This window comes from Lepidochelys kempii, chromosome 8 (genome assembly GCF_965140285.1).
Source record: "Lepidochelys kempii isolate rLepKem1 chromosome 8, rLepKem1.hap1, whole genome shotgun sequence".
Taxonomy (NCBI): Eukaryota; Metazoa; Chordata; order Testudines; family Cheloniidae; genus Lepidochelys; species Lepidochelys kempii.
Window position 1 is genome coordinate 82899296 of NC_136387.1, and position 27513 is coordinate 82926808.

The 27513-nt window shown below is 40.5% G+C and overlaps 1 protein-coding gene across 3 annotated transcripts in view; it reads right to left on the reverse strand.

The window, feature by feature from the left end:
• Positions 1 to 4645: 4645 nt before the first annotated feature.
• The window catches only part of GIPC2 (GIPC PDZ domain containing family member 2), a 46335-nt gene continuing 23467 nt past the window's right edge, over positions 4646 to 27513 (reverse strand). Inside the window, exons 4-7 of one of the 3 annotated variants that reach the window (XM_073357265.2) lie at positions 16329 to 16438; positions 14696 to 14777; positions 7626 to 7649; positions 4646 to 6408 (exon numbers count right to left, since the gene is read on the reverse strand). In XM_073357265.2, coding sequence (XP_073213366.1) covers positions 6257 to 6408; positions 7626 to 7649; positions 14696 to 14777; positions 16329 to 16438 — 368 coding nt within the window. In that variant the 3' untranslated portion in view covers positions 4646 to 6256. The remainder of the gene's footprint in view (positions 6409 to 7625; positions 7650 to 14695; positions 14778 to 16328; positions 16439 to 27513) is intronic. The other 2 variants (XM_073357266.2, XM_073357267.2) reach the window with 2 other exon arrangements.

Sequence of the window (27513 nt, forward strand, 5' to 3'; positions counted from 1 at the left end):
AAGGCCAAACTCTTTGCTACATTATTCAGAGCTTCTTGGAATAAAAATTCAACTTTAGGGCTGTTACCATTCAAAATAGCATGTAATTTGAAATCAAGCAAAAGCCTAAAATAATTAGAGCAAGCATTTTACAGTCAAAAAAATTCTATTTTTTAGTATAGACATATTTTAAATAATTAAATGTTCTAGGATTTTAATTTGTTTACAATGTTTACTTTCATTGCTGTTATTTTTCCCCTTTGTTTTTATAGTCTTGTCTATCCGCTTCACCTTTATGAAATTACTCTCATGAGTTGACTTTAAGTTCAATATTTCATTTAAGGCATGAGGGACTAGTATTTCAAAGCCTTTTTAATATATGCATATCTAAAACAAGTGAGCATGCAATATGATGTAGAAGGTGATGCATTGAATTAGATGTGTATGCAATATTCAGACCAGGAAGCAAATCTAGGTGCAACTTTCAGATTTTATTTGTTCGTTTTACATCTGCCTTAGAAGTACTGACTATACAGATAGCTGCTTGAGCACCTTTTCCCCGTGAGTGCTCCAGCCCCAGAGCACCCACGGAGTCCGTGCCTATGCCAATGTGTATTACTTTGCATTTATCAACATTGAATTTCATCTGACATTTTGTTGCCCAGTCACCCAGTTTTGAGAGATCCTTTTGTATCTCTTTGCAGTCTTCCTGGGCCTCCACTATCTTGAGCAATTCTAGCTTTTCATTTTTTGAACTTAAATTACCCTTGGCTCGCTCACAGTTAAATCAGGGGTTCTCACTTTGTTGATGATGAAATTATTAATTATTATTATTTGTGCTATAAAGGACACATCAGTCCACCAACTTGCAGGTTCTATGTGATACTGAATGTGGGATCATGGATGTAATCAAATTTCTAGTATTCTGTCACAATTCATTCATCCTTGATGGTTTGAGTCAGAGAGGATAGCTCTTACATGTGTAGATTTTAAGTGGTGGGTGGGATTATTCATTATTCTTTTTATTTACTTTCAGTTCCTAAGACAGCTGTGTATCTTATTTCATATTTTTCAGATGGCATAGCCTACTCTCTCAAGATTTTGTCCACGACTCCAATTATAAATCTTCAAACTTGTGCATAATTACACTATAATGAATCCTATAAAATCACCAGCTCTGTCATTGAAATGACATCTGGAGTACTAAAGATAGCTCAGTAAGTCCAGCTGTAATCACAATATTCATTCCCTTAAAAGTGTAAGATATTCCTTGCCTGCTGCGTTTTGCACACTGTAAGATCAGTCCATCAACTTCAGTGGGAGCAGGTTGGAACCCCATAGCAGTTAATGAGTTGTCTCGCAATTCTTCTTTTAGAATTACACGTGTAAGAGAACATAAGAACGGCCATACTGGGTCAGAGTGAAGGTCCATCTAGCCCAGTATCCTGTCTTCCAACAGTGCCAATGCCAAGTGCCCCAGAGGGAATGAACAGAACAGGAAATCACCAAGTGATCCACCCCGTCACTCACTTTTAGCTTCTGGCAAACAGAGGCTAGGGACATGATCCCTGTCCATCCTGACTAATAGCCATTGATGGACCTATCCTAGATGAATTTATATAGTTCTTTTTTGAACCCTGTTATAGATTTGGCCTTCACAACATCCTCTGGCAAGGAGTTCCATAGATTGACTGTGCATTGTGTGAAAAAATACTTCCTTTTGTTTGTTTTCAACCTGCTGCCTATTAATTTCATTTGGTGACCCCTAGTTCTTGTGTTATGAGAAGGAATAAATATCACTTCCTTATTTATTTTCTCCACACCAGTCATGATTGTATAGACCTCTATGATATCCCCCCTTAATCATCTCTTTTCTAAACTGAAAAGTCCCAGTCTTATTAATTTCTCCTCATATGGCAGCCATTCCATACCCCTAATCCGGGGGGGGGGGGCAAACTTTTTGGCCTGACGGCCACATCGAGTTTCTGAGATTGTACGGAGGGCTGGTTAGGGGAGGTTGTTGCCCCCTATCTAACCCCCCCTGCTTCTTGCCCCCTGACAGCCCCCCTGGGACTCCTGCCCCATCCAACCCCCGTTCCCTGTCCCTGACAATCCCACCTGGGACCCCTGCCCCATCCCTCCCTCCCTGTCCCCTGACCGCCTCTGGACCCCCCACCCCTGACTGCCCCCTGCCGCCCCATTCAACCCCTCCTCTCATTCCCCCCCCAGGGACCCCTGCCCCATCCAACCACCCCTTCTCCCTGACCACCCCCCCGAACCCCTGCCCCTGACTGCCCCCCGCTGCCCCATCCAATCCCCCCTCTCCTTCCTGACTGCCCTCTCTGGGACTCTTGCCCCTATTCAACCCCCGTTCCCCGCCCTCTGACCACCCCGACCCTTATCCGCACCTCTGTCCCCTGACCACCACCCCAAACTCCCCTGTCCTCTATCCATACCCCCCTGCTCCCTGCCCCCTTACTGCACTGCCTGGAGCACGGGTGGCTGGTGGAGCTACAGCCGTGCTGCCCAGAGCACCAGGACAGGAAGCCGGAGCCAGCCACAGCACCGCACAGCACAGAGCACCGGGTCGGGCAGCGCAGCTGCAGAGCCGCGGCCTGACAAGAGCTTGCAGCCCTGCCGCCCAGAGCATTGTGCCGGTGGCGTAGTGAGCTGAGGCTGTGGGGGAGGGGAATAGCAGGGGAGGGGCTGGGGGCTAGCATCCCGGGCCAGGAGCTCAGGAGCCAGGCAGGAGGGTCCTACGGGCCAGATGTGGCCGAGGGGCCATAGTTTGCCCACCTCTGACCTAATCATTTTTGTTGCCCTTTTCTGAACTTTTTCCAATTCCAGTATATCTTTTCTGAGATGGGGCAACCACATCTGTACACAGTATTCAGTATTGATATAGAGGCAATATAATATTTTCAGTCTTATGATCTATCCCTTTCTTAATGATTCTCAACATTCCGTTTGCTTTTTTGACTGCCGCTGTACATTGAGTGGAGGTTTTCAGAGAACTGTCCACAGTGACTCCAAGATCTCTTTCTTGAGTGGTAACGGCCAATTTAGACCCCATCATTTTGTATGGGATTATGTTTTCCAATGTGCATAGGTGCCGACTTCTGCTTGCACCGGTGGGTGCTCAACCCGCCTCTGACTCCAGCCCCACCCCGCCCCCATTCCAACCCTTTCCCCAAAGTCCCCGCCCCAACTCCACCCCCTCCCTGCCCTGGCCCCGCCTCCTCCCCTGAGCGTGATACATTCCCGCTCCTCTCACTTCCCTCCAGAAGCTTGCTATGCCTCCAAACAGCTGTTTGGCGGCCGCAAGCCCTGGGAGGTAGCAGAGGAGCGGGGACGCGGCCCATGAGGGGGAGGAGGCAGAGGTGAGGCGGGGGGGTGGGGAGGGGAGCTTGGCTGCCGGTGGGTGCAGAGCACCCACTAATTTTTCCCTGTGGGTGCTCCAGCCCCAGAGCACCCATGGAGTCAGTGTCTATGCCAATGTGTATTACTTTGTATTTATCAACATTGAATTTCATCTGACATTTTGTTGCCCAGTCACCCAGTTTTGAGAGATCCTTTTGTAGCTCTTCGCAGTCTGCCTGGACCTTAACTATCTTGAGCAATTCTAGCTTTTCATATTTTGAACTTAAATTACCCTTGGCTTGCTCACAGTTAAATCAGGGGTTCTCACTTTGTTCCATAATGTGAACCACATCTTAAAGGAGAGATATTATGGACAACTCATGTTCCATTTAACATCCAATCATAGCAACTCAAACAATTGTTTATATGAAGAAATATGCATTTTACACCATTTTCGATGCAATAAAAAGCTGGAAAGCGAGGAGGAGGAGGACCCTGCAATATGTAACCTGGCAGCTCTCTGCAGATTACCAGCAAGTGCCACTTCAACACACATGCATGCAAACACGCTTCAGGCCCCTACCCCGAGTAGATGCCCCACGTTCCACTCAATTCAGTATCTGTATAAATGAACTTAGAACATTCTTATATTGTCCATCCTCTGAAAAGAACTGAGACTTATTGCTCTGATGCACTTATTCTCAAAGGAAATTAAAGAAATCCTCTCATTTAGTACAGCACAGCAAGTATATCTCACTGGTCAGAGCACATTATTTTACTAACTCCATCATTACAAAGAATCATGAAAAATAATTACCTACCCCTTTTTTTAGATGTTTTGAAAGATAATAAGGCATCTTGATTTCCATTTGATGTCACATTTATGTATAGATGAAAAATGGAAATGAACTACTAAGTCAGATATCCATGCTACCTATGTCGTATATGTTATTGAGATACTGAACACAAGATACCATTTTTATAAAATGCAGGATAAAAAAGGGTAGCCAATAAGTGTGTTGTCTTAGTTGTCTAAGCCGCTGTGTCCATTTCCGTGGACACCAAGTGTACCATTTTCATTAGTTCAGCAACCTCTTTAGTAACCAAGAGTTATGAGTCAGGTCCCAAATGGCACCTTTCAGGTTCTAGTACAGGCGGTGCCATTTTGTAAGTGTCATATTTTTAGAAACATTTAATTAGCATGTAATGTGTGGGCACTTGTTACATCCATTTCAATCAGCCACAGGAAGATAATGAAAAACTTTTTCTATTGATGGTTCACAGGGGAAAAAGCAACAACTAGACAGAAATTTAGAAAACTTTATTTTTGGAATAGTATTTATTTTATATGCTTGTTCTAATATAAAAGAACATTGAAAAGCTACAGTACTTGCACAGATAAGGTCCCACTTTTTTCTTCAGCTTTGTTGTAAAGGGATCTTGTCACCCATCATTTGGCCCATGTTTAAATTATGTAAAACAAGCTTTTATAAATTCCAAGATCAATATATTTCCACAATTTAAAACAAACAGAAAACAAAACAAAACCTATTGAAAAAACAGTTGAAAGTATCCTTCTGCCTTGTTTAAAATCCAAACATTGCAACACTGAAAACCTCAATATGAAACTGATTAAAAAGGAAACTGAAATGGATTGAACACAAACAGTAAACACGGGAGTAAATATAGATAAATTGGATTTTTTAAAAAAGTTCTTTCCCCTTTAATAATCATAGGTCTTATTACTGATATATAAAAGAGAGAAAGAAATGTGCTTATGTACAACATGATTTTCTAAAAGGACACTGACAACTTGAAATCCAACCTATTTGAAAAAATGAGTTAAAAGTAGTTTCAAGTTTAAGCCTGGCCTTTGTGTCCATGCTGCCACTTTTTTTTGTGATTTTACAAATCACATTTTCCTGTTTTTAATGTATTTTTAAATTTTTCTCTCTCTCCCATGTTTCACGAGAAAGCCACACAAACAACAGGAGAAACTAAGATCCTGATTCAGCAAAGCACTCACGCACATGCTTAACTCCAATAAGCACATGAGTCGTCATATGCCACAGCATTCAGTGCCACATCCCTGCCATTACGTACGTGTGCGAATAAATAGGTGCAGCTGGCTTTTGGGTGTTCTTTTGTTGTCCAGAAGACTTTGATGCAGGAATATGGCAGACAGAGACTGATCTACAATCTGTCCTATTCATTTCTAATAGACCCACCACAGTAGTACTTAGGCATCTTATATTACACACCAAATTAAAACAAATCATTTCCATCCAAAGTGTCTCAGACCTCAAATGAAGCCTCAGGGTTGAGGGGAAGCTTTTTCTGAACCTCACCGCATACAAAGGGTAGCCTCTTCCCAACTTTCTGTAAGGAAAAGCACTCCTTCATACACAGCAGTAAGAAGGGGTTAGATGTATAGCAAAGTGTACATGAGGGAACAGAGGATTATTGAGTTATAGCACATCTGAGTACTTTTTTATATTATCAAGTTTTATAAGCGTCTCTTTAAAAAAGATGAAATAGCCCTAGCTCTTTATTATATATGTCTAACATCTCTTCAGAGAACTGCAAAATACTTTTAATATACTGCACATGTGAAAAAAAATACTGGATCAATGGAATACTAAACAGAAACCATGGAACTGTTCCATATATTAATTCATAAAAGTAGATTAAATATTTGTTTTTAAATGTGTAGTTTTCAGCATAACTGGATGCTATACAAGGTTTTTCAAAACTCGTACCCAGAAAATACTACTTTGCAAAAGGTTTTAAAGGGGAATATTTCAAATATATACAGCATCAGCCTATAGTTTATATTAATAAACTGAAATTCTGATCCCATAATTGTTTAAAAACAATTTTATCTTCAAACAGCAATTAATAAATTGTACATTTCTCATTAAAATCGTCCTTGTTTAGCATCACCCATGGCTCCCCATACATCAAATACAAACTCATCAGGAAATGCGAAGTCTCCAAGAGCTTCATCAAGTGCAACAGCAAATTCATCTGGATTGTTCTTGTCTCTTCCTGCTTCTACCATTGTTGCAGCTTAAACAAACAAACAAAAACAAAAATAACCAGCCCACAAACACAGATATATAGAAAGACTATAAAGAAATTTATAGTTAAATTACATGCTCATTGTAACATTTCAAAATAATATATTTTAAACACTGAGAAAGGTCTGCTTAGAGGAGATTTTAAAATGCATCTAACAAGATTTAGGAGCACAAGTCCCAAAAGAGAGTCAACAGGATTCATGCTCCTAAATCTCCCCCTTAATCACAAGTGCTCTGCTATGTGGGACAGCGTGGTTGAATTCCTAGGGACAAATTCTTCCTGATCTTGTTCATGTTCTGTTTAGTTCTGGTTCATTTCTCCTTTGCTCAGCACAGATTCAGTATCCTTACTACTAACTGTAGTGTCTTGTGAAAGTAAATCCAGGTCTGGGGCTAAAGAACCAGAAAAACGTGACACAACCCTTCATAACATAATGTCTATTCCAGGATGTCAGAATTTTTATGCCAGATTGTGACACCAACTACTTATCATAAATTCAGTTATTTTAATTGTGAGATCAAGATGCAAAAGTGCAACACATTTAATCAACTGGGCTTCACAGAACAGCTTTTAGCAAGCCAGAGGTTAAAATAACCACACTGTTGGACACTGGATGATCTGTGGAAGTGGAGAATTCACAGGACCTGAGCATGGAGAGCAACATACAACCTGTACACAAAAGGCATGCAGACTGGTTTCCAAACACTTGCAGAAGTCAGGGTGAATCAGACCCCAATCAGGAGTAGGGTGACCAGATATCCTGATTTTTGGGGCTTTTTCTTATATAGACACCTATTACCCCCCACCCCCGTCCCGATTTTTCACACTTGCTATCTGGTCACCCTAATCAGGAGCATATTCAGCTTGCCCAGCATTTGAAAAGGAACATTGTAAATACGACAAGAAAAAACACTGAAAACACTACATCTTTTCTAGGATGAAAGAATTCAAACCCTGGACAGGAAAAAGTAAATCTCTCTGCTATATAAAAGGCAAAAAACAGAGGGCAGAGCACTCCAGGCTGGCCAAGCAATGGATACAGAAGGAAACAGAGATGTAGTATGGCCCAGTGAATAGACTGGGGCTCAAGAAACCTAAGTTCTTTCCCTACTGGGCCAACAGCCTTCTGGGTGATGTTGGGTAAGTCATGTCACCTATCTGTACCTCAGTTTCCCCATACATAAAATGGGGATAATGATACTTACCTTGTCTGTAAAGTGCTTTGAGATCTACAGATGAAAAGAAAAAGCTCTCTGCATTATCTGAAATTATCAGCATTATCTGAAATATTCTCATTTGAAAGATGAATACACAAAAATTGATTATAAGAAAATTGCAAGGCAAAGAGAAGATGCCAGAGGGCTTCTCCCACACAAAGCAGAATTAACACTTTCAAAATAGCTACAAGGTGCTTGGGAAAAAACCCTCAAGAATGTATAGGATAAACTTAATCAGTTTACAAAAAGTTAGTAAAAAGATACTAAACATGGAGAGATTTCAGGTGCAAATGAAGATCCAGCGAGGGGAAAAAATATCTGATTTGTCGTTAGGAATTTTGAAAAGCAGGTCTCTTTAACATCGTTTCAGAGTAAAGGAACACAAACAGCCTTGGAAATTACGCTGTGGCAAGATCAGTTAGGAAGATTTGCTGTACTGAAACAGCAATAGTGCTATTAAGGCAGATATGAGAACAAAACTATAGAAAAATGTGCATTAGGCCCTAGTGTATTTGTAAAGCCTTAGAAGAAGGATAGGATGATGCATCCCTTTAAAGCCACTGTGTTGTAATCTAAGACAACTAGCACATCTAGTACACAAGGTTGTTGGGGCACAGAGCTGACTGCTGAAGCTCTGCTAATAGAGCAACATTAACCCTGTATGCGGATGTGAGCCAGCATTTACTTTCACAAAACAGCAGAGTATGAGAAAATGTGATCGAGATACAGGTTTCAGATTGGAAACGGATACACTTATGTTAATTATGTTGGGCTCAATCTTCAGCTTCTGCCAAGGAGTAATCGGTGGCGTTCAGGATGGGGGGAAACACAGGGGTGTCCTTTGTACCCTCCCAACCCTGGACCATCGGGGCACTGGTCTAGAACCCAGGATCAATTAGAGAAGGCTGCTCTAACTTTATGCCTGCTACCAATATCCCCAGGGGCCTGTTACAGCAGTTGGAGATTGCCAAGGCCCAGGGATGCCTTGGCCATGCTGCCTGCACCAGCTGCAAGGATAATGAAGGGGTGTCAGCACAGAAGCCACAAGAGCAGCTCTATGCAGACAAGGACCCCTTAGTCAGGAAGAATCCTTCAGTGGATGGCTGAGATAATATTAGGGATGCTGGGTGCTTGCAAAGCTATGCAAAGCAGTCTCAGCACAACCAAGAACTGGGCCTTTGAATACAGCTTGCTCACTGAGATATTTGTTTAGATGTCACAGCCTCAGGGCATATTCACAACAATGGAGAATATTACAGCCTAGAATCAAATCAATTCAAAAACACTTCTGCTTTTATTGGCTCATGTCTTTTTCTTAAATTGCGAGCTGATATTAACTGAAACTTTGTGATCCATCCAATACTCAAGTCACTGTTTTCCCAAGCACCACAGAGAAAATACTATTGTCACATTTGGAAGGATTCGAAAACCCCTATAAACTTTCCACTTAGAGGGATGTAAAACAACATATGCAACAGTGCCTGACCAAGGTAACAGAAGCATAAAACCACTAGCAGAGGATCTCTACCTGTGAGTTAGGTCTGGAGCCTGTAAATCTGTCTGATCAAAACCATGTGAGCGTCTCCTGGTTTCAAGTTTTCTTAACATGAAACTCCTCCCAAGTTCACTGATGTTCATGAACTTTTGGCAAACCAGAGCTGACTTATGTGAAGATGTGACAAGTTATGAGTAAACTTGGATCGCTCTGGGTGAAAATAATTGAATCAGTAGTTTTGACTGAATTTTACTTTGAGTTTGAATGTGCAGTCAAACGTCCTGGCGAACTGAAATTCCTGAGATTTTCACAGCGCTCATTGAGATTCCCCCCTGACTCCCAGAAGTTATTAACCCTGTTTAAACTAAACGGTTCCATGTGGAGGAGGGTATAAACCAAAACGTTGCTGCTAAGTGAAATTTTAAAAAATGAGTTATTCAAAGAGCAGAAATAGCATCTCAAAAATATCTAATTAGAGGTTTAACTAATTTTTTTTTAAAAAGTGACCATAGAGCTGAAACACCCATGAGAAATTTCAGCCCAGTCAGTGAGATTTTTCAGAACAAGACCTTGTAATAAAAGTGCTTCCTCAATGGTAATCATAATGTCAGTGCCCCCGTGGTACATTATATATATTATTCTCATTAAAGCAACTTCTTCTGCTCAGATACATGTGATATTATGAAATCTGAAATTTCTGAGAGGAATTATCATAACTTTAGTAGTAGGTGTGTTACTTTCACAATAGCTTGAGGCTGACCTATAGTGTCTGTAGAGCGGAATTACCTTACTACGGTATGTTAAATGGTAGTGCAAGATGTAGAACCAAATCCTTCTTGATTTTCTCAAGTCCCACTAAGGTTCTTGCATGTGTGAGGCTGAGTCCTGCCTCATTCCCTGCACACCTTAGCAGTAAATAAAACAAGGACTCCTCATACACTGAGTACTTTCATTTCATTTTTCACTGTGAGACTAATTTAGCCATGTGTGCATTCACAGTATATGGTTTCCTTTCAATAAGTCCTTTATGGCCTAGTGAGAAAACTCCATGAAGTATGTACTGATCTTTACAGAGTCCAATTTTCCATGGATAATTGCAACAGCAAATCAGACCAGTGTTCGTTAAAACATTAAAAAGGCACTTGTCAGGGAGAGCTATTTCCATATAATTTTTTTAAGTAAATCTTATTGGTTCACAGACAGTGTCAGTTTTCCTCTTTTTTACCCCAACTGCTTCTTATAATAGCTGCACAGTACAAGGTTGGAAGGATTTTATTCTAAGGGGGAAAGTGTATTTATTCCCTATTCTCCTCACACTCAAAAGGCCGAGGCATTTTTCCTCAAACTTTGCTAAACAATCCACCTTGAGGCAAAAGCCAAGCCTGGGAAATATCACCCCAAACCATGAATTTCAATAAGTTATAAGAAGTGATTGAAAACGGGGTGTTAGAACAGAAGTCTATTGAAAAGTCAACTATAGTGACCTCTGCTAGAATATATAGACGCATAGCTACTCTGATGTTTTACCCACTTTTTCTTATTTTCTGATATAGTCCCATTCACACTTAACATCTGAGGTGAAGTTTCCTTTGAGTTTCACTTTTGACACCATATAATACTTCTGATGTGCTATGGGATGTTAGATGGGTTGGGATCATAGTTACCCAGGAAAGAATTTTCTGTAGTATCTGGCTGGTGAATCTTGCCCATATGCTCAGGGTTTAGCTGACCGCCATATTTGGGGTGGGAAGGAATTTTCCTCCAGGGCAGATAGGAAGAGGCCCTGGAGGTCTGTCACCTTCCTCTGTAGCATGGGGCATGGGTCACTTCCTGGAGGATTCTCTGCTCCTTGAAGTCTTTAAACCACGATTTGAGGACTTCAATAGCTCAGACATAGGTGCGAGGTTTTTCGCAGGAGTGGGAGAGTAAGATTCTGTGGCCTGCATTGTGCAGGAGGTCAGACTAGATGATCATAATGGTTCCTTCTGACCTTAGTATCTATGAATCTATGAGTCGTCTGATCTGCCTGCCATTCTCATTCAACTTTTTATGCACTTTCACTCCTAGACAGCAACCGGCTAACACTTACTGCACACTTAACTGTTTGGAGGCTTCATTGCCACCTAAGTCCTACCCCATAAACGAGCCTAAGTCCAGCTTAATAAAATGACTTTAGAAGTCTGAACTGAATCAACAATTTTTATTTAGCAATGAATAATGCGCACTATGATTTGCCCACATCAAAAATATCCAAGCAATATGTGGTTCTGGCCTGTGCCTTTAATAAAAAAAGAGAGAAATAATTCCCTTTCCTAATACCAATGAGACATTCCAGACAATATATTTCAAGTGCATCACTGCCTTTAGCAGGTGGTGAGAATCCCTTGGTTTTGACTACATGTCTAACACAACCATCCAAAATATTTAAAAGAATCCCTAGAAACCAGTTTCTTTATTGTTTCATTTTAATCAGGTGCCAATTTTAACTAGGCCACAACCTACCAAAGACAGGAACAGAAACCACATAGATTCTGTTTTTAGACACACTTGCTCTTTTCTTTCCCACAAAATGCCTGTTATTCTCCCTCATAATTAACTAACAGTCATATTGCATCATAAACATACACTGGGTTTGCAGTACTCAGAAAAGACATCCCCCTACTCCAAATAACTTACAGCATAGAATATACAAGACAAAAAACACAAGAGGACAACAAAGATTCTTGGGGAAAGGCCGTTTAATTGGGGGAGAGACAGGAAGCAAGTGAAGTCAATAAAGGAGAGTGATGATACTCAGAGCAGTTGGAAAGGAAAAGAGCTTTCACAGAGTCATGTTGGATAGATTGGTGGGAGAGCAGGTGAGAATCAGGGAGGCTGAAAAGAAAGATACAAAAGTCAAAGAGAGAGATGACCAGGTACAGAGAAGCGTTTTAGCAACAGGGATACTGAAGATGGTAGAGATTTTGCTGATAAGATGTTAATGAGATACTATTATGTGAGAAGGAGATAGAGACACAAAGTACTACACTTAGGAGGGGAAAAAATCATATGCCCAAGTACAAAATGGGGAATAATCAGCAAGGCAATAATACTGCAGAAAAAAATTGTGGGTTATAGTGGATCACAAACAGAATGAGTCAACAGCATGATGCCATTGTAAAAAAGGCAAATGTCACCCTGCAATTTATTAATAGGAGTGGCATATGTAACACACAGGAGGTAATTGTTACACTCTGCTTGGCACCGCTGAAACCTCAGCTGGAGTACTGTTTTGGGCCCCACATATTAAAAAAGATGTGAACAAACTGTAAAAAGTCCAGGGGACAGCAACAAAAATTATATGAGATTTAGAAACATGTCCTATGAGGACATGTTGAAAGAAATGGGGAAGTTCAGTCTCGAGAAGAGAAGGCTGAGGGGGAACATGATAACAGTCTTCAAATATGTAAAAGGTTGTTATAAAGATCAATTGTTCTCCATGTCCACTGAAGGTAGGACAAGAAGTAATCAGTTTAGTTTGCAGTAAGGAAGATTTACGTTAGATATAAGAAAAACTTTCTATTAATAAGGATAGTTAAGTACTGATACAGGTTACCTACAGAAGTTGTGAAATCCCATTAGAGATTTTTAAGAACAGGTTAAAAAAATACTTATCAGGGTCAGTCTAGGTTGTACTTAATTCTGCTTCAGCGTGGCTGGGATGGACTAGATGACTTCTTGAGGTTCCTTCCACATTTCTGTGATTCTATGACATCAGGGTTGAAAGCCTCAGAGAAAGTAAGAAGAGTAGAACTGTCAATTGCGATGAAGAATAGAGGTGGTGGACGGATAAGAAGAATTGGATGGAAGTTTTGGGCAGAGTTGAGATAGTGGTAAGACATCCCAATAGACATGTCAGAGATGTTTAGAGATATGAGACTGGAGAGAGGGGTGGAGGTAAAGGGTTGAAAAGTAGATTTAGGAATAATCTGAATAGAGGCAGAGAGGACTGATGAGGTTGCCTAAAGTGCTAGAGAGGGTACTAAAGGAGCAGAAGAAGGGACCAAATACAGCATCCTGAGACATACTAATAGATAAGCAACATGGAAGGACAGGGTGATTTTCCGTAAGCACTGGAGAAGAGATCCCAAGTTGGAAAGGAAGTCATCTTTGTCATGAACTTTCCATCAATAGCAGAAGAGCTCTTCTGGGATTGGGTTCTATTGACATAAGCTTCCCATCCTCTTCTGTCCGATTTGGTAGTAGGAGCAGTCTTCCATGATCAAACCATCACCAGGATAGAAGAAAGAGTCCCAGGTAGCCCCATGTGTCTGAGACCTCAGCTTTAGAGGAGCAATTCTATAAGTGGCCTTCACTGTCATCATTCAGGGAGGAGTCTCTCTTGCCCCACCAATCAAAGAACAGTTTCCATTCACTCACCAGACACCACACACCAGTGTTAGAATCGTTTGTGGAGGCCTTCACTGGCTCATTCATTTTTAAATAAGAAGCAGAGTCTATTGGCTCAGTTTCCATTGTACCCTTAAAATTGTTAAGAACAATTCATTTCCAAACTCGGGGACACATTCTGCATAGACCTGAATGGAACTCTAGTAAAATGGTATATGGGACAGATTTTTAAAGGCACAGATGAGTTACATGCATAATTGCCACTGAAAGCAATTGGGAGTCTAATGGCCCTTTGTGTCTTTGAAAATGTTCCCCTAACACTACCTGCCAAATTGCATTGCCACTGAGTTTAAAGCATTGTACCTATTTAGGTATTTATGTGCACTTAGTCATTCCTAAAACTTCACGCTGTACAAGATCCTTAACTGGACAAATATTATGGCTTGATCTTATTTGACTCCATTATGTGTTATAATGGATGCTACTTTCTCATTTCTTTTTTAAACCTCTGAATTAAAATTAGGAGCATTGTATTCTAAACACAATCACACTATGAAAGATGTCAGTTTAATGGAGATTGAATAGCAATATTATCTGACATCAAAAGCCCCTGGAGAACGGAACAGAATGGGGGCAGGGGTCAATGATAAAGCTTTTAATCATTTGTCTGTTGAATAACTATCACACTTGTGGTGATTTGTATTTTTGGCTAATCTGGGATAAGTAATGAGCGAAATTCCTAGTTGAACAGTTACTGGCATTCTCTGAATGAATCCTTTCCTCATATTTCATTTCCATGGGCAACTAATCACATTTATAGTAGTGTATGAAAATGAAATTACATATTGATTGAAAAGATTTGCGACAGCTGATAATCTTTCCACTGCTAAGGAATCTTAGGTGCTTAGTGTTGTGTAATAGTGTAACTAAGATAAAATTCTGTTTTTGCTGCCTCGTTTTTACCACTGGCCCTTGATACTTCTGTTTGACCACTGAAGGAGATATCTTCGTGGTATAAACCAGAGCAATAATACACACTATCCAATAATCCACACAACTACATATACATATTGCATAGAAGAGGAAGGATTTGATAGGGATTAATTACAACAACAAAGCAGAGGAATATAATTTAATCAAATAGCAGTTCTAAATACATTAATTAAATACTCACCTAGCTCAGTATCTCTTATTCCCATGTATGTTTCAAGAAGGTCATCTACTTTTTTTATTGCTTTTTCTTCAATTTCAGAGTGCTTTATTGAAACAAAACACTTAAGAGTTTAAAATGCTACATCTTGGTTACAAATTTCAAAAATTACAAGATACCCAAATTAATCCAGATTTTGCATTTAGGATCTGATTTATTCCCTTTTTATTATGAATAAATTGCAAGCAAATCTTCTATCTTAATGTTTTGGGTTTTGGTTAAGATTTACCCTCGACCCCCAACCCAAATAAGTCAAGGGTGAAATAGTAATACAATACAATACAGTTAGTGAGAAACATCTGACTTCCCGGTGACTCTGCATGAGTAGAACAGAAGATATACATTTCAAATCCCTCCATCTGACAGGTGGATTCAGCATTTTGGGCATGCACATCAATGAAGTGAGAAGCATGTGATTCACTGTCACAGAGCTAGCCCTTTAAGGGAAGTCAGCTACTTAGGCAGTTAGCTAGCCCCAGGCAAAGCTGGGCTGGCTCCTTCCCTTCAGCAGAGCCTGTTGCAGGCAGGCAGGGCATCTGACACCTCTTAAAGGGCCAGCCCTGTGACACTTACCTACTTTTTGGCTAAGATATGCCATTGATAGCTTACTATATGGCTGGAAAACAGATGTGACATGCCTTTCACTTCCCTGACAAATGCCAAAAGATTCAGTCATCTTTCATGTTTCGAGTTATCAGTAATGAGATATAATAACTGAAAGCGACGAAGGGTAATGCGGAAAGATGTTTCCTTGGTCAAAGATAATTTAATATTCCTATAAACTCCAGATAAAGGATGCTGATAAATTTATTACTGAAACTTATTATTATTATTACTACCACCTTTAGCACAGAGGAGTCCTATTCATGGACCTATTCATTGTGCTAGGTGCTGAACAAACACAGAACAATCTAATCTCTGAATGATTTAAAGGGTCAGATATTTGCACAGTATACATAAGTATCTGTATTGCAGACTCCAAGCATTCAAAAATCATGAGTTAGACTCTCTAAAAAAAATCACGATTATCTTAAAAAATAATGTTTATTAAAAGGAATACATTTTGGAAACTTTTTGTTTGCCTTACGGGCTTTGAGCTGTTCGGGGTTCATATTTTCTAGGTTTTCTCCATAGCCATCAGGTTTAGAAACTGTTTTGTTAAAATGCAAGTTGAAATTCTCACATAATCGTATGGCTCTAGGAACTGGGGCTTTAAAAGGGCGGTGGGGGAGGAAGGGAGAAATAAATATTGTGAGACCTGTAATAGAACCACGAGAGTTCACAGCATTGATAAGTATGCCACAAGAAATATGGTTTTAAATTTATTTCTATAAATATTCCACATTTCCTAATGAGCCACCTTGTTCCATTACCCACTATTTTTATTTCTGACATCAGTACTGAATGTAGCTTTAAACAAACTTTTAGTGACATTTAACAAAGTAAGAAACACTGAGATTTTGCTGTGCTGGAATTTTTCAAGAAAATCCCATTTTGCCACATAAACTTTGCTGAAGGATAAATCTGATGTTTTACATAAATTTAACAGATGCTAAAAGTTTCAAATGCTCTCATTACTACCCCAGTAGAAACATACCACTTCCTCCACAGTGGCAGGACCTTTGAATCTCAATCGAAGTGTTTCTCTTCCCTTGGAGATTTTAGCCTTTGATAGAATTCCACTTTTTAACCTTGGTTCAATCATTTCTAAAAACAAAAGTACAACCGTTAAATGTACCATTTAATTAGAATTAAATAAGTACGCTTTAGCTGACTCAGTAGCTTCAACTTTTAGATCTACTTAAAATCTAGAGCAACTTGAATTTATAATTTACAATATTTTAGATATAATTTGGGCCCCAATTGTGCATTAAGAGTCGCTACACTGGACCGCTCAGCCCTTGTGGAATCCTACTCAGATGCTTTACAAGCACAAAGAAATTACTCTGCAATAAAATTAAGACTCTCCTTTGAAAAATGCATCTATGTAGGCATAGTTCATTCTACTATATTTGTGCATATTTGAATAAATTTAGTTCTCTGTTCTAGAGCAAATCATTATTCATTAAATAGTATTGGGAATTGGTAAAAATCATGCAGTTTTTACTCAGGCAGAATTCTCAGACTTCAGTCCTGCATTGTGGTCCACACTAAGAGGTAGATTCCTGCTCAATAGGTTTAGCTTTCTTCCAGGATTACATTGTTATCCCTTTTTGACCCAAGAGGCTAGTCAAAGTGCAGGGCCTGGGGATGTTGCAGTTGCAAGTACAAATTGATGGTATCTGGTATTTTCTTTGATGCAATCTTGTTTATTTACAAAGAATGTACAAAGTCCTAATTCTCCAAACTCAGAATCAAGAACAAAAGGAGCAGTTTCTTCGGTTACAGCTCCAAGCCTCTGTAGCCAACAGACCCAAGGGATCTCTTTCTAGTTTCTTCCAGGGCCACACTGTGGTCACCAGGTTCTAGTACAGAGGTTCTCAAACTGGGGGTTGGGACCCATCTGGGGGTCGCAAGGTTATTACGTGGGGGGTCGTGAGCTGTCAGCCTCCACCCCAAACCCCGCTTTGCCTCCAGCATTTATAATGGTGTTAAATATATAAAAAAGTGTTTTTTAATTTACAAGGGAAGGGGGGTTGCACTCAGAGGCTTGCTATGTGAAAGTGGTCACCAGTACAAAAGTTTGAGAACCACTGTTCAAGTACCTCACGCTCTGTTCTGATTTCTCTGTGCTCTGCCTTCCTACCTCCTCCCCCACACTTACCGAAAAAAGCACTTGCGCGGGTTCACACACTTCTTTTTCTTAGGTGGGGGCTTGTGTTTACAATTATGTTAATCGAAGGGCAAGTTCACACCTATCAATCTCAAGGAGGTTTTAACTCAACCCATAACAAGACTTCCCCAGCTTGGAACACCCCCACCCCCAACTCAGCTTTGGTTATCGTCCCAATGAAGCCTAAAATGGCAATATCCAATAACCCATCCCAAACAGAAAGAAAAGAAAGAAATAAAAAATTATACAAGGTTGACTATTTACATATGTACAGTGTTGTCTATCAAGATGTTTTCACATCAGCCCCAAAAGAATTTTATTCCCACCCAAATCTCTTTGGGGTTTTTCTCTTCCCGGGTTTCTTTTCAATCAGCCCCTGAGGAACATCTATTGTTTTTGTGGAATTTGTAAGCTGCGAGTGACCCTGCACATTTTGTTTTGATGGGGCATTCACCTCCGTAACAACTTTTCCAGCCTTACCTTCCACAGCTACAACCTCAGATTCAGGAAGCAGCCAAGCTGAAATTTTGTTCCCCTGATATCTTCTCAAATGGTCCTTATAGGTAACTGTGTTCAGTCCTGGGACCCAACTGGACCCTGTACACCACTTTATTTATTTGGGTTAGTATCGTACACGGTGCCTCCCAAGGTTTATCCAATTTAGGGCTCCTACCCTACTTTCTTCTAGGATTGTGTACCCAGACCACGTCCCCTCTTTTTAAAAGTTTCCCCATATGAACTTATATAATACAAACGTTTTATCTTATCAGAGACTATCAACTTTTCCCTAGCAAAGGTTTGAACTTTTTCAGTTTTGGATTGTAGGGTTTTTACATGGTCCAAATGGTTCGAATCCATTTGTTCCTCTTCAGGAACTCCATACAAGAATTTTTCTGCCGTCCTTAGCTTATGCCCAAACATGAGAAATCTTAGGGTACACTGTGTACTCTGAATGACTGCTATCCTATAAACTATCAAAAGGAATGGGATTTTTGCTAGTTCCACTCTGTTTGGTACTGTTCTACAAAAGTAGCCAGCTAAAACCCCCCCAGAGTCCTATTCCATCTTTCCACCATCCCATTAGATCCTGGGTGTGCTGTGGTGGTAAGAATTTTGCGAATCCTTAGAATCTTACAAATCTGTTTAAACACTGGATTCAAAGGTTCTCCCTTGATCTGCGTGTAACTCACTCAGGACTCCAAATCTGGTGAAAAATTCATTCACTAGGACCCCTAATACTGTTACAACTTCTTGATTTCTTATTGGATAAGCCTCAGGCCATTCTGTGAAGCAGTCCATAGCTACCAGCCACTACTGATTACCAGATACCCCACAAGATACTGCTGCAAAGCAGCTCTCCCAGTTTTAGGGGGCCCTTCTTTATAATGCAAGCATTGTATTTCCTGCACCAATTTTATAAATCCAGCCTGCATTCAACCCAGCAGAAATTCTCCCTTAGCTTAGCTAAGGTTTCTGCAATCCCCAAATGTCCAGCAGTTTTAAAATCATGACACAACTACAGAACCACCTTTTCTAATGTATCTGGTGCAATTCGCTGGTACTTGTATCCATCACCCACTGGTTTATCTCATCTCCCAGGGGTAATGAAAGCCATAGAACCAAACTGTAAACCCTGTATATGATGGAAACCACTTCAAGCCAGGGGGTGCGGGAGCAACCCAGCCTCCCTAGTTCCAGCACCTATGTCATCTCCTATACAGTATTTCGTCTTTAAATTCCAAGCTTTCCTACTGTGTCCAGAAAAGTTTTACTGTGATATTATGAATTGACATCACAATTGCCAACTTTCACATGGTAAATAAGCATCCTGACTTTCACAATAAGCCAAAAATCAAGCGAATCCTATTTCAAAACAAGGCCAAAACAAGCCAATCCCCAAGAACCCCAACCCTCTATGTGACTAGATCCCCACACGTGCAGTCTGGGACTGTGATGGGCCTGCTGTGCACCCCTCACTCTTTCCCACCCCCTTCACTTACCCCTGCTTGTCAGGAGCCGATCAAAAAAAAAAAAAAAGCAACAAGCAACGAGCTACAAAACAAGCAACAAGCCAAAAAGCAAATCACAAGCCAATTAAGCCAAAAACAAGCCCAATTTCTGAGTTTTTTCCCATGGGTTTTGCACGTCTGGTTGACACTACAGTCCAGTTAACTTTCCAGTTGATTTTTCCAATCACAGACTATCTTGATAACAGGCTCATCTCTTTGGGAAGATTTTAGTTGGTCTGGGATCCATTCTGGGGTAGCCATCCCCATTGTTCTAGCAGATGAGCCAGGAACATGGACACTTCTTCAAATCAGAGGTAGAGCAGCACACCCATCCTCCTGAGCAACTAACTCCTTGCTCTTCTGCTTGGGGCAGTGTTTGCAATTAGCCTCCCAAGAAGGTCAGCTGGACAAGACATCAGCATTAACATGCTTATGGCCAGGCCTGTGTGTGTTTGTGAAATCATAGCACTGAAGTTCTCCAACTACCAAGCAAGCTGTCCCTCAGGTTCCTGAATCTAAAAAGCTATTGCAGGGAAGCATGCTCCATCCTGACCATAACCCTCCTCCCATACAAATAGTGATGAAGACATTCTATAGATTTAACCACTGGAATGTAACCCAGGAATGCTTCCAGTCAGCTATGATGCAATTTGTTTTAAAGGTTTAGCATATCATCAGTATTCTTCCTTAATCCTACTCTCTTTTTAACTGATGCAGTTCTGCTGATTATAGGTTATATCCAAGCAAGCAAACAGTATACAACTGAAAAAAATTATACAACTGAGGCCAGTGGTTAATTTGTGCCAAGGCTGAGCCCCAGCACCTCCAGGCTTGGCAGTTCAGAGCCCCAGCACCTCTGGGTTTGCCGCATCAGTTATGAATGTAAAAAAATTGCTTGAGCCCCGGCGCCTCCTTCATTACAAATTAAGTACTGACTGAGGCTGATAGTGAGGAAGAAGCATCTCCAAATTTACATGTACAGAATGAGGCTGGAGTTCCTAGGAGTTCATACTGGGTGTTGCAATAATGTCTCTCAAAATTCAGACTTCTGCAGCAAGAAGTTACCACCCTCTCAAGTCTTTGGAATTCTTGTGTCAATACTGCCCCGAACCCAAAGCACTAGTACATGAAAGGGGTTTTGAAACATGTATATGCTAAGAGCCTGTTTCAACTCTGAAAATGCTACATCACACTCTGCTGGGCACTGAAGTGACTTCCCTTTCTCACCCATCCTATGCAGTGGTTTTGCAATATTGGCAAGCCTATAAATGATCCTTCTGTGATAGGAGCAGAGCCCTATAAAACTTTACATATCTATGAGTGTCTGGGAAGTTGGCAAGCTCTGTACAGTCTCTTTTGGGGGGTGTGGTGAAGGAGGGACAGTGGAAATTCCCTCCTAACCAATTGTGTGCCCAAGGTAGATTACCTTTTTTTTAAATAATTCACATTTCTGGGAGTTCAGTTTCAAATTGGCCACATTCAGTTTAGTGCTTCCCCCATCTCCCAAACTCAGAGAGAAGCTTTCACTAGACATCTTCAACAGTCTGTCCTGGCCAGCCTTAAATTTATAGAAGTCCTTCTTTTTGTGGCCAGATTTGTCATAGTACAAGCATTTAACTGAACTGTTTCCTTTAATTTTTGCATTATTGCCAATTTCCCTTGTTCTACCAACCAAATTTATCATCTGTTCTAATCATTCAGTACAGTCTTGAGCCAGATTAGAATCCCCTCTTTCATCATACATATTAGACACAGAGCTATACTTACAGGACTCACGGTTAGGGTCCTATCAAATTCGTGGTCATCAATAAATGCATCACAGACTGTGAAATCTGGTCTTTTGTGTGCTTTTACCCTATACTATACAGACTTCACAGGGGAGACCAACGTTTCTCAAATTGGTGGTCCTGACCCAAAAGGGAGTTGCGGGTTGGGGGGGGGCGGGGGGTCTCAGTATTGCCACCCTTTCTTCTGCACTGCTTTCAGAGCTGGGTGGCTGGAGAGTGGCGGCTGTTCGCCGGGCTCCCAGCTCTGAAGGCAGCACCCCACCAGCAGCAGAGCAGAAGTAAGGGTTGTAATATCATCCCATGTCACCCGTACTTCTGCGCTGCTTCCTTCAGAGCTGGGCGGCTCTGCTGACTGAGGCTGCTAACTGCGGGCCCAGCTCTGCAGGCAGCAGCACAGAAGTAAGGGTGACAGTACCGCAACCCCCCTTACAATAACCTTACAACCCCCACACCAACTCCTTTTTGGGTCAGGACCCCTACAAATACAACACTGAAATTTCAGATTTAAATGTCTGAAATCCTAAAATTTACAATTTTTAAAATCCTCTGACTGTGAAATTGACCAAAATGGACCGTGAATATAGTAGGACCCTACTCATGGTGACCAGCTTCCATCTTCCTCACTAGTACAGTCTTCTGCTTTCTTTTCTGGTGCATTATTGCAAGAAAAGAGGCAAGTTCTGTGGCAAACACCACAGCCTCTTGGAGTGTCTTTGGCCTCCTTTCATTCATCTTAATCTGCAAATCCAAGTCCAGCAGACCATCTATAAACTGATCTATTGCCAATCTATCCTGGAAGGTCTTGGTGGTACCTGGGTATGCCAGGAACAAGTCATATTGCCAGTCCAGAGGGGGTTTCTTCTTTCCCTCTCCTTCTCCCTCTTGGCTATGCATGCACCAGATCCAGTTGATGGCTAGCTTCAAACTGCCTGTCAAGGGCTTGTACCAGGCCTGGATAACGCTCTCTCTTTTTTGGGGGTAAGTTCTGTAGCATCATCAGAGCTGGGCCACCCAAGTTGGCTACTAGAAACACCCTTTTCTGTCCCTCTTCCCAGCCATTCATTTGAGCTATAATGCTGAATTCAGATAAGCCTACCACGGAGTTTTTCCCTCAAAGATTGTGGGCTTTTGCATCATTTGAGCTGGAACAGCCAGACCTCTCCCATCTGAACCTCTGTAGGTTACAAATGGAGTAGAAAATGATTGTAAATATCCGGTCTTATTCAAGGCCTCTGGCTGGCTGAATTCATCATCCAGGGGGTTGTCTTCCACTGTGATCGGTGACGCTCTTATTTCCTTCCAGAGCTGAATGTTCAGCTCCTTAAGTCCTTGCTGGGCTTAGGTTGGCATAGCTACCACACACAAAGGTGTGGATTTTTCACACCCCAAGTGTCACAGCTGTGTCAGCCTACATTTTAAGTGTAGATCAGACCTTAGCTTACAGCTCCAAGCCTATTCAATGAACAGACCTCAAAGCTCTCTCTCTAACTTTTTGCAAGGTCACACTGTGCTCCCCAGCTACTGCTTTGCTTTCTTGATGTTTTGCCTCTACCTCCTTCTCTATTCTGTTGTCAGTTTCCCTGGGCTCTGCCTTCCCTCACCACACATCTACCCAAAACAATATTTAGCAAAAAGCCCCTGGATGGGTTTACATGCTCCTTTCGTCTTAGGTGGCATCTTATCCTTACAATTATGTTAATTGAAGGGTGAGTTCATTACTATCAATCTCAACCCTTTATAAAGCTGCACTGAGCTTATAACAACACCCTTTCATTAAGGCTGTACTGTGAGCACCATCGCTACTTGGGTCAAAGCGGCAATTTAACTAGGTTTGGAACTAGATGAAGGTTCTGTCTGCTTCTTCTGTGCCAAGCACCTGGATCAGTTTCAAACATGTAGGATGGGATTCTTGGGGTGAAATTCTGGTCCTACTGAGTTTTGCCATTTACTTCAATGGGTCCAGGATTTCATACCTAGTGCTCATCTATCCCTGGGCCTCCTGGTTTAATTTTGGGTAAGACTTGAGCTGCATTTTAGTAGTTATAGAAGAAAGCCTGAGACCTCTTAGACATGGCATGTCTCAGCCTCACAGCAGCAGTGCCACTTAGGATAGAATTTTATCTGTAAGGTTGGCAGCATTGTTCTGATCTGTCAACCCATAAGCAGCTGAACTGGCCTTAATCTGTTGACTGATGTGGGTGTTGCAGGGCTGATTGTACAAAAATGGACTTCCTATCTTCTTAATCTGGTAATACTCTCTCCACCATTTCATTCCTTTGTGCTGGTGGGAGCTGGGAGAATATGCTGAAAAAGTATCCCAAAAGCTTAAAATTCAGAACTGTCAAACTGTGGCCCATTATCACTGTTTTGTTCTTCTTCTGCTTTATTCCTGATTCATGTGGAGTCTGTTTTAAGCCATTAATTAGGAGTCATTTGCAGTCTGTCCATGTGCTATCAGCTGCAAGACTGGAGCAGTTGTGCACTGATTGTAGCGGACTAATGCTTTATAGACTGGTACTGTTTAAGGTGTGAATGTTACCTTAGCTTTGTTTTTTAATGTTTACATTATAAGAAAATGTACTTGCCAAATCTTAACTCTGAGTTAATGAAGATTCTTTGTTTGGGAATATCTATACATACACACAGATATATACACAAATATATACATAAACTATGATACACAGCATTAGTTCTGTATGTGTTAAATTAGTTCATTACAGGTACAGTACTTAGTTCAATGCTGCACATATACTATATTTATGACAAAATAAAATAGAAAACCACTGTTTATGAACTAGCTAGAAATCCAAGTTAGGAGAAGATTGAGTAGCTATATAATCTCAAAATAAATACTGTACATTGAGAACAGGTGGCAGTGTGGGCTTACACTAGCCCAGGGGTCGGCAACCTTTCAGAAGTGGTGGGCCGAGTCTTCATTTGTTCACTCTAATTTAAGGTTTCGCGAGCCAGTGATACATTTTAATGTTTTTAGAAGGTCTCTTTCTATAAGTCTATATTATGTAACTAAACTATTGTTGTATGTAAAGTAAATAAGGTTTTTAAAATGTTTAAGAAGCTTCATTTAAAATTAAATTAAAATGCAGAGCCCCCCAGACCGGTGGCCAGGAACCGGGCAGTGTGAGTGCCACTGAAAATCAGCTCGCGTGCCGCCTTTGGCAGGCGTGCCATAGGTTGCCTACCCCTGCACTAGCCTTTTGCTTCTGGAAACTTAAGTACAGCATTCAGGTCACAAGTAAAAATGGTACTACAAGCATACTACAAACTTTTCCACCACTCATAATCTATTTAAGAAAGTCTCAGAAATGAATAGCAGGGGTTTTACAGGTCTGAACTGCATACAGAATTGTCACAGTGAACCTTTCATGAGCACCAAATCCATTCACTAACTTTTACACATTGTAAAATATTAAATGACTGTTTCAAATGAGATTGAACTATCCAGAACAGTGAATTTTAATTTTTTTAAGTACTGTAGAAATAATTTTACAAACATTCTGAATAAATGTTGATGCATCAGACTACACAATTTCCAGATAACACTTTGTGACGTTATCTGATTAAAATATGACCATATAGATAATTGTTGCAACCACTGTTATATATTTGCAGCAAATATTGTGCAAAGGTTGTCAAGTAAGATGTCTATGAAAAGGTTATGATTATGCTATCTGTATGTGTGTATCATTTTTGTATTTAAAGTGATAAATATTGGCATTAAACCTGGATTTCAAAAGTTTGCTCCTGGGGTAACACCCACGAAGTAATCAGCCAGATATGTCATGTAAGGTATCTGCAAAAATGTTATAATTTGCCAAATACGATAATCTTGTTTATACATTTGTATCACCTTTGTATTATACGTTATAGATATGTATGTCTGTATTTCAAACTTGTGTTATGCTTCTGGGTGACACCCCCACGCAGTTTGGCATTAGCACTGCCTAGCCTGCTTGACGGCCCATTAAGGACCATCAGCTATACAACTGACCCATTGAGAGAAGACAGATACACCTTATGACTCAGCAAGGCATGCAGGGACATGCCCATGGACAGAACTCTAAGGCTTCCAAGCCATGTGCTGAGCGGCTTGTGTTTGAAACTGAGGCTGTATGGCAAAAGACTATAAAAAGCAGCTGCATCTTCTCCATTTGGTCTTCAATCTTGCTTCTTACCTCTGGAGGAACTTTGCTACAAACTGAAGCTCTGAACAATGGACTGAATGACCCATCCAAGCCGTGGATGTACTCCAGAGACTTGACTTAAGCCAGCAATTTATTCCATCACTACTATAAGCCTGAGCCAAGAACTTTGCCATTACTGTATATAATTGATTCCTTTAACCAAATTTTAACTTTCACCTTTCTTTTTATAAACCTTTAGATTTCAGTTAATAAAACTTGGCTGTAGCGTGTATTTGGGTAAGATCTGAAACATTCATTAACCTGGGAGGTAATGTGTCCAATCCTTTGGAATTGGTAGAATCTTTTCTTTTATATGATATAAAATTTACAAAAATTTTCATCATATTTGATGTGGGTACCTGGATGGAGGCCTGAGGCTGGATCACTTTAAGGGAACTGTGTTGTTTGGACTTCTGAGTAACCAGTAAGGTAATAAAGAAGGTGTTGCATGCTGGCTTGGTAAATCTAGCTATTGGAATATCCACCAGCTTTATGGGGATTGTCTGCCCCATTCTTTGCAGTTCACCCTTATTGAGTGACCATAACTCGTCCCCACTAGGGCCCTGGTCACACACTTATTACTAAGAAATCCTTTCTTCAGTTACTAAAAATCTGTCTCTCTGTTTCAACATACATTATTTCAGCATATGACTGAGCTAAAAAAAAAAAAAGCATTGGTCTCTATCTAAAAAGTGATACAAAATATATTTTACTCTTTTTTACAGAATTTTTAAAAAAGTCTCGTATTACTTTAATTAACTGCATTACTTTAATTCTTTCCATTGGGAGCTTTACACTGTCACTTTATGCCTGACTTTTCATCCATGCTATTATATGCTCATGCATAGGGAAAAAACAACAACTTGGTTATCAATTTTAAGAAAAACAGCCTATTTGCATATTCTCTTGAAAACTGCTTCATAAAATTAGTGACTAGTGTTCCTAAAGAGATGCATTATTCACGTTAGCACTATTACTCATGTAAGTGGAAAAATACAGAGTGGGGGGCTGTAAGAAGTTGTAATATAATTAAAATATAATTCCAAATGCAAAAGTAGAGTCAGAGTACCCAGGAATTTAGTAGTATAAAGCCTTTAAAATTGTTCATTATCCTTCCAGAATTACCCCTCAGAAGAATTCCCTGTCCATGACATTTTCTTAATAATCTTGCTTTTAAAAAGATGAATCTTTAGTATTTTACATTCATTTTATTCAGATGGGTTCCAGTTGGTTGCTTTATTAGTCTATAGAGTCAGATTATGTGAGGAGAATTTCTACTTCTTTTCAAATTTAAAATTCACTTTTCAAAACACTAATTTTACTTTATTTCATTTTAATAAACTGATGCTGTACAGTCTCTATTACTCACATTTGTTTAACCCTCTGTATAGTTTTTGTGCTCATGGTGCAGTAACAAGGAGGAAGTTAAATTCTCTTTAACAAGAAACATTTCAAATTCTCATTCCTGATGAAGGATACATCTACATTAGCTCTACCACCAGTAGTATCTTTACTCATGATTTGACATCTATAGTTGCTATTGTAGATTTGCAACAGGCGCCCAACATTTTGGCCAAACTGCCTGTAAAGTTATACTGGAGAGAACAGGACCTTTTTATTAATTCTATCACTATTCACATTTTAAAAAATTGTGCTATAGTTCCTCCAATTAGCTTCTGTTGATGCCAAAACATTTCATTGAGGGCTGACCACATGCCTACCCAAGGGAAAGCAAGAACCCTTTCTTACTCAGGCTACCCATTTGCCTAGCTTACTGCTTCTCCCGAGCAGCACTCCTGGATGGGGAATGGGGGCACAGTGGTGGGAAAATGAGCAAACCTTTTGGGTCCATCATACCCCTACTCACTGGCCAGAATAACTGAGCCAAGGTGTGTATGTTTGCGGGGGAAGAGGAGGTGCAGCTGGTAAATTACTATTCTTCCCTCCTCCCCTGGGAGCAAGGAGTGAGCAGGCATGACACAGAGGTGTGACTCCCAGGCACCATGCCTTC